The sequence below is a fragment of the Lissotriton helveticus genome, chromosome 3_1, assembly GCF_964261635.1.
Source record: "Lissotriton helveticus chromosome 3_1, aLisHel1.1, whole genome shotgun sequence".
NCBI classification, from domain to species: domain Eukaryota; kingdom Metazoa; phylum Chordata; class Amphibia; order Caudata; family Salamandridae; genus Lissotriton; species Lissotriton helveticus.
Genome location: NC_136061.1, coordinates 523,659,662 through 523,667,526, shown reverse-complemented (window position 1 = coordinate 523,667,526; position 7,865 = coordinate 523,659,662). Strand labels below are relative to the sequence as shown.

Sequence of the window (7,865 nt, the reverse complement as noted above, 5' to 3'; positions counted from 1 at the left end):
ATTTCTGGGTCCCCTCCAGGGTTATCCACAAAGCCAGTGTACCTTTAGAATCCTCAGGGTGCTGGAAAAAAAGGACACAAATTTCATGCGGATCCCTAATAAGGACAAAAAGTTACAGGAGCCTAAGCGTGAACTACCCCAAGTAGCCAAAGAAAGGCTTAACATGGGGGGAAGGCATAGCAGCGAAGGGTTTAAGATTAAGAGCAGGCAGTGGTCCGACAGACTACTGCCTTCTCTTAAAAAATGAAACTTCAAGATGTTTTTCTTTTTAAAAGCATGTTGTTTTATTTTAAGAAAAATAGGCCGCATTTAAAGAAAAAGAGATTGCTTTATTTAAAAGCCCACCGCTTTTCACGTTATTTAAAAGCAGTCCTGGAAATGGTGGATAGCAAACATCGGGGTATCTCATTAATATTCATGAGGTAGGTATATTTGTGACCCAAAAGGAATGCATAAATGAAACTCAATAAGTTTCTTAAATTAGGAATAGCAATTTCCTAAATGCTATTCAGAGAGAATTGGGATTGGGAAATCGATATACCTAATGTTTGTACATCAGTCGTTAATACACTACCCTTGTTTCAATCTTGTTCCTTTTACTTGCAGGTCAAAGCACTCGACTTCGATGGCAATTCTGTTTCTTCTTCTTGCGAGAAAGTCAGGGTTTGAGTCTCCTCAAGGGCTCATGGTTGCAGGCAGAAAAACAAGTTCAAAGTCAAAGTTAGCTTTATTCGGTTCGAATTTAGAACCATCAAAGCACAGGTCAAATATCACAATATCTATACACATTACAAATAAAATGAGCATTTGATATAATTCATAAGCCAAATATATCACATTCACCATCGAAAGCGCACTTGGCGTTGAAATAAATATGTTAAAAAAGGGGTTTGTCAGACAGGAAGTTTTCCGTTTAAAAAAATCAATTTTACAGAACATGCTTAAAAGAGAAGAAGAGAGTCGACGCTATAACTTCAGCTCTCGGATGCACCTGAGGACTATGTTGATGGGCGGTTACTTTATGTGATCTATGTTACCAGTTACATTGATCTGTGGTAACCACGCATCTCAGATGTCCAATCCAAGATCTCCAACCTCTTTCAGATGTCCCCTCACTCCATCATAAAAGCTATGTTGTCAGGGCTGTGCATTTTCCCTACAAGAGTACTTTTAATACTAGAAGTCATTGTTGGTTCCTGGCCACTCTGGCACTGGTTGGCTTGGCACCGAAAAGCATGCTTCAGATCCTTCTTCACACTGTCACTGACCAGAATGTACAGGATGGGATCCAGGGCACTGTTGAGGCTGGACATGGCAAGTGCTACAGAGAAATAGACATTAACCTTCCGCTCAAAAACACAACTGGCGTCAGGGTCGGCGTAGGAGGAGAACACCGCAGTCCGCAGGAGGAGAAGGAGGTGGTATGGGGCAAAGCACAAAAGAAATATGACAATCACCCCTATGGACAGGTGCTTGACTTTGGCTTTCTTCTCTTGGCTCAAGGAGCTGCTCTGCCTTACTCCCTGAAAGATTTTCAGGTAGGAGGTTGCTAGGACTGCCAGGGGCAGTAGGAAGCCAGCAACAAAGCGGAAGTAGTTAAACTTGGCCACGCCCGACTGCAAGGGGTAAGTCTCATAACAGGAGACGCCATCATGTTGATTAGACGTACTCATGACACCCAGGTGGAAGGCAAAAACTACGAGAGTGACTACGAAGCACATAGCCCCCGCTGCCCTCTGGCTGCGGAACGCCAGGGAGTGGATGGGATACACCACGGCAAAACATCGGTCCAAGGAAATGCAGCAGAGGAGGCAGACAAACAAGTTAGTTCCACTAGGGCAGGTGTGATCTGTGGATAGGCTGCTGAAGGAATTACATGCAGAAGCCATTACACTCCATCGAGAATGAAGCCAAGCAAGGCCTCATGGGCTGAAGTTTGATATTTATACCTCCCACCAAACCAAGATGGCTATGGTCACATGTTTTGAGAGAAATCTTATGTAGGAACACAAGATTTTAGGCCCCATGCATCATACTAAAAACCAGTTGCAAACTGGCAGATTCTCAGAATCAGAATCAGAATTGCGATTGCATTTAAAGATTTGAAAATTGCGATTCCTTAAATGCAATGCTAGAAGCAATTTAAAATAGCGATTTTGCTAGAATGAGTCGCAATTTACCAAAAAATAAAACAGGTCGGTAATTTGCAAAAACTTTGAAAAATGCACTAAAGTGCGTTTTTCAAAGTTACATGTTACAAGTTACACACACACACCGTTGGGGCACGTGTGTGTGCAACATGGGTGCAATTACAATTTCAGGGGGGCAACAGGGTGTCCTTTTGACACTCTTGCACCCTTGAAATTGCATGTGCAATTTGCGAGTATCCATAGTAGGCCCATAGGAATGAATGGAAAGGCATTCCTTATTTGGGACTCGCAATTTGGAAGTCGCAATTAAGGAATGTTTAGGAATCACAATTTTTTTAGCGATTCCTACATGCATAGGCTTTTGCGATTCCTTAATTGCGATTCCTTAATAATCGCAATTAAGGAATCACAAAAGCCTTCCTTGATGCATGTGCCAGTTTGTACCCAGGGTGAAAATTGCAAAAAACACAGTTGATGGACAGAATGTAGTACAATGTCATACATTCACCCCAGTACAAGGATCTGGGCCTAAATCCATCGTTTTTTTGCACTCCACACCACCCTGGGTTAGACACTGGCTATATGCAAATCAGCTCTGACCCTGTGCCTCATGGGAACAGTCCAGTCCGAATTGCCAAGCCATGTCTTTCCCAGACCGGAATCAAGCATCCAAGGACCAGTTTCTGGCTATCAGCCTTCATCAGCCTGGATAGCTTGACTCCAGTGGTGTGGAGGGCCTGGGACTCACGTCTGAGCATACCCAGCCCACTCGGGGTGAAAATTGCAAAAAACACAGTTGATGGACAGAATGTAGAACAATGTCATACATTCACCCCAGTACAAGGATCTGGGCCTAAATCCATCGTTTTTTTGCACTCCACACCACCCTGGGTTAGACACTGGCTATATGCAAATCAGCTCTGACCCTGTGCCTCATGGGAACAGTCCAGTCCGAACTGCCAAGCCATGTCTTTCCCTGACCAGAATCAAGCATCCAAGGACCGGTTTCTGGCTATCAGCCTTCATCAGCCTGGATAGCTTGACTCCAGTGGTGTGGAGGGCCTGGGACTCACGTCTGAGCATACCCAGCCCACTCGGGGTGAAAATTGCAAAAAACACAGTTGATGGACAGAATGTAGAACAATGTCATACATTCACCCCAGTACAAGGATCTGGGCCTAAATCCATCGTTTTTTTGCACTCCACACCACCCTGGGTTAGACACTGGCTATATGCAAATCAGCTCTGACCCTGTGCCTCATGGGAACAGTCCAGTCCGAACTGCCAAGCCATGTCTTTCCCAGACCGGAATCAAGCATCCAAGGACCGGTTTCTGGCTATCAGCCTTCATCAGCCTGGATAGCTTGACTCCAGTGGTGTGGAGGGCCTGGGACTGCCGTCTGAGCATACCCAGCCCACTCGGGGTGAAAATTGCAAAAAACACAGTTGATGGACAGAATGTAGAACAATGTCATACATTCACCCCAGTACAAGGATCTGGGCCTAAATCCATCGTTTTTTTGCACTCCACACCACCCTGGGTTAGACACTGGCTATATGCAAAGCAGCTCTGACCCTGTGCCTCATGGGAACAGTCCAGTCCGAACTGCCAAGCCATGTCTTTCCCAGACCGGAATCAAGCATCCAAGGACCGGTTTCTGGCTATCAGCCTTCATCAGCCTGGATAGCTTGACTCCAGTGGTGTGGAGGGCCTGGGACTCACGTCTGAGCATACCCAGCCCACTCGGGGTGAAAATTGGAAAAAACACAGTTGATGGACAGAATGTAGAACAATGTCATACATTCACCCCAGTACAAGGATCTGGGCCTAAATCCATCGGTTTTTTGCACTCCACACCACCCTGGGTTAGACACTGGCTATATGCAAATCAGCTCTGACCCTGTGCCTCATGGGAACAGTCCAGTCCGAACTGCCAGGCCATGTCTTTCTCAGACCGGAATCAAGCATCCAAGGACCTGTTTCTGGCTATCAGCCTTCATCAGCCTGGATAGCTTGACTCCAGTGGTGTGGAGGGCCTGGGACTCACGTCTGAGCATACCCAGCCCACTCGGGGTGAAAATTGCAAAAAACACAGTTGATGGACAGAATGTAGAACAATGTCATACATTCACCCCAGTACAAGGATCTGGGCCTAAATCCATCGTTTTTTTACACTCCACACCACCCTGGGTTAGACACTGGCTATATGCAAATCAGCTCTGACCCTGTGCCTCATGGGAACAGTCCAGTCCGAACTGCCAAGCCATGTCTTTCCCAGACCGGAATCAAGCATCCAAGTTTGTACCCAGAACATCCTGGATTTTTATGGCTCTGAAACCTGTCAATGTGTTGCACTTTGGCCTTTCATAGGATGCCTTTTTTCCTTAAGGAAATTATCCTACTGGGGGAGTAGGAATTGGCCAATTGAGAAGGAGGGAGGGCTGGGAACAATACTAGCTTGAAAAGCATGGAAATGTGTAAGTTGTGTAGGATGTAGGATTGTGTTTTGGTACATCTAACACAGTGACGGTCAGACCTTTTGTGTGGTCCATCCCATGTTCCACTATGGTATCACAGCAACAAGTGACTAACCCTAAGGTTTCCTGGGACACTGCACAGCCTTTGCTTCTTGTTCTGACGAGATGTTCCAATGTATCTAAGGAGTGCAACATTGGGTGTTCCTACCAATTAATAATATTCCAGTTCCAAACTCATATCAATTGCACACCACCCAGCAACATTTTTTTCCCTCAGCCAGTTCTGACTGATAGTGTCCAGAAAGCTTTGCAGCTAATTAAGGAAGTAACCCACGCTGATTTTGTTTCGGGCGGCAGAGCTGCAGCAGTTTATCTCAGTTCAAGAAGGTAGGAGGTGTTCTAAAGCCCAAGTTGATTGAGGGAGTCCCTGGGCACATAACAATTGTTACTCATCAGGTCTGAATCGCAAAGCACCAAGCAATGAGTACTGTTGGGGGCTAGGAGCTGGTCTGCAGTCACCTGGTAGTTTTCCTTGTCTTCCATGGCTTTCACATAAGTGGTCTCCTGTCTCCTGACCCATAGTATTGTACCATGTGCTTTGTACTTTCAATATGATCCATATCATTGTCACACAAATCCAGAAATTTGGCCTTTAATATATATTTACAGGATGGTGTAAGGGTCTCTGGATTGCTAAATAGATCAGGCATATCCAGAATATGACCAACATTTTTGTATAAACTAACCAAGGGATCTTCATGGCATTATCCAGTTTCATGTAACTTGAAAGTACTATATAGCTAAAGCTGGTTTCTGTCTTAGTCCAAATAAACAACCAGAGTAGGATAGGCTGGAATCTAATGTGGTCTGATATATAGTTCTGTATGGCAAATGTGTTTTGTGGTACTCTGAAGGACTGCTAAAAATTCTCTATTCTTTGGCTAGTAGTGTATTCATGGATTTGCATTGCCCAGCACTATATGTACCAGTTGATAGGCATTTTTTTTTATATACCTTCTTGATTTCTTTAAGGAGTTTAAGGTCTAGTGTTGTAGCAAATTTGAACAGTGCCTCCATTTTTCTCACATAATTTGTTGTCTTAACACATCCCAATGGGTCCCAGCTACAAGCATCATTAAATAGGTCCCACAGATAGTAAAAGGTTGAGACAGGCCTAAATTTACAATTACCATATAGGACCTATTTTTATTCCTCTTTAGGCCATTAACCATTAAGCATGTCTTTGATTGGTTCACCCACAGCTCTAAGTCAGTCTTTAAATTGTGAATTGGTTGAGCAATGCCTGCAGCCTGAATGGGGTGCTAACTATGAGCATCGCATCAAGTGCGTAAAGCAATGCAGAAACAGGGTGAGTCTCCATACATGGGAAGTTGATGTCCAAATTCATTAAGTGTCACTCAAGTCCATTTATATAGAGCATAATCAAAAAGGGCCCCAGCAAGCTGCCCGGCTGTACTCTCCTTGGTAAATTAATTGGTTTTGTTGTCTGGCCCTTACGGTCATGCATCACACTTGCAGTTACCTCCTTATATAGCTGTCTTAGAAAGTAGAATACATTGCACTCTAACCCCATGCCAATCATATCCCAGAGCCTTTAGTGGTTTGCATGATCGAATGCCAAGTGAGGCCCATGAAAACTAGGTAAATACTGCCCTGCTTCGCTTCTGAATATCTATTTATTATTAGGTAACATTTAAGGTGCTCAGATGCGCCAAGGCCAATCCCAAAACCACACTACAGATTTGAAAAATATTGTTATCAGTATCAGTATCAAAAGCTTTATTCGATTTTCTCAGGTATTAAAATCATAAAAGCATATCCTATTTCACATTACAAAATACACATAATAATTAAAAAAAGTATTAAATAGTTGAGAAGATGAACAATCGATTAGGCCTCGATACATAAAAAATTCCGTTGTTTTAACACGCTGTTTAAAAACATTGCCATAATCTTAATACATAAAGGATTTCCTAATTGTTGGAGATTCAGGTAAGCTACCCTACATTGCCGCCATGCCCCGTTTTTCAAATAATGTTTCAACCATCTAGCACGCTCTTTCTTATACAATTTACATAGTAAGACGAGATGGAAGGTAGACTGGGCAGATACATTATCACATGGGCAGGGTGCCAAAGATCTATTCCAATAATTTTTTTCCGGGTAGGAGACCAGGTGGTGGAAGATGTTAAACCTGAATCTATTGTTATCATGAGCCCAGACTTCATAGCGTTCTACCAAAATCCTGCCCATAGTTTTTGTAGTTGAATTATTGAGCGGTATAAGTCGATAATATTTTGGGTCACCTTTGCACCACTTTTAAAAAAAGGGTACTATTGTAACAAGTGAACCACAATTTTGAGGCCTCCTTTCTACTGCTAGCATTCATCCCATTTTTTAAAAGCTGACCCCAATGTAATGTTCTCTTAAATCACAGGGCTCTATTTTTGGGCACCCATTTATTGCAGTCACCACTTCATGCAGCTCCTTGTAAAATCCTTTATGTTAACTGATTATATTGTGCCCCCGTTACAACAGATGGTTCATTGGCCACTCCATAACTGCGTTTTCCAGCCCTCCGTATGCTTGGCAGTATGCCCTGGGGAAAAGTGAGCGCTGCCGCCTGATGCACGAAATGCTGTGCAAGGCTTGTTGGTGCTTTCTCACTTCGGATGGTCCTTGTGTGCCGTGTTATAAGCCATGTTGCTTGGCGGGCTGTCTCCTTCATCAGTGGAATTACCGTGACTGACAGTGGTGCTCTCCTGGCCCCAATCCATGCAATGTCTCCAGTCAAAGCGAAAACAGCCAAAACCTGCATGAAGACTGAGGCAGCTGCCAGGAAAGGTACAGTTAAGATGGACCAGGGCCCCCCAACAAAAGGACCTCTTGCAGGGAAAACTGAAGGCATATGGCCAAATTTCAATAAGAACCCCCCCGTACCAGTATAAGGGACTCAGGAAAGACCCCTAATAAAAAATACTCCACCGGTGCTGCATCAGCCCTCCCCCACAAGCCTGGCCCCACAACCACAAAAGGTCGGATCGCGCAGTCCACACTAGGTGGAAGATCCCATTTCTGGGATACAGCCACATCTGATACCTCCGGACTATGAGGTGAGACAAATTCTAACTCCTGTAAAGGGGCAAGATGCCGTGCCGGTCTTAGAAGGCTCTGGCAATAAGGGGGTGGGGGTGTCTCTGCAACAGAATGAAGCTG

The 7,865-nt window shown here is 44.3% G+C and overlaps 1 protein-coding gene across 1 annotated transcript; it reads right to left on the bottom strand.

The window, feature by feature from the left end:
• Positions 1-740: 740 nt before the first annotated feature.
• On the bottom strand, positions 741-1,889 carry LOC144823340 (putative G-protein coupled receptor 132). The gene has a single exon (XM_078681789.1). The coding sequence runs from the start codon at positions 1,887-1,889 to the stop codon at positions 1,113-1,115; it is 777 nt and encodes a 258-aa protein (XP_078537915.1). The 3' UTR covers positions 741-1,112.
• Between the last annotated feature and the right edge of the window lie 5,976 nt (positions 1,890-7,865).

Bases quoted from the DNA above. Each gene is read 5' to 3' on its own strand.
- LOC144823340 (XM_078681789.1), bottom strand. From the start codon at position 1,889: ATGGCTTCTGCATGTAATTCCTTCAGCAGCCTATCCACAGATCACACC.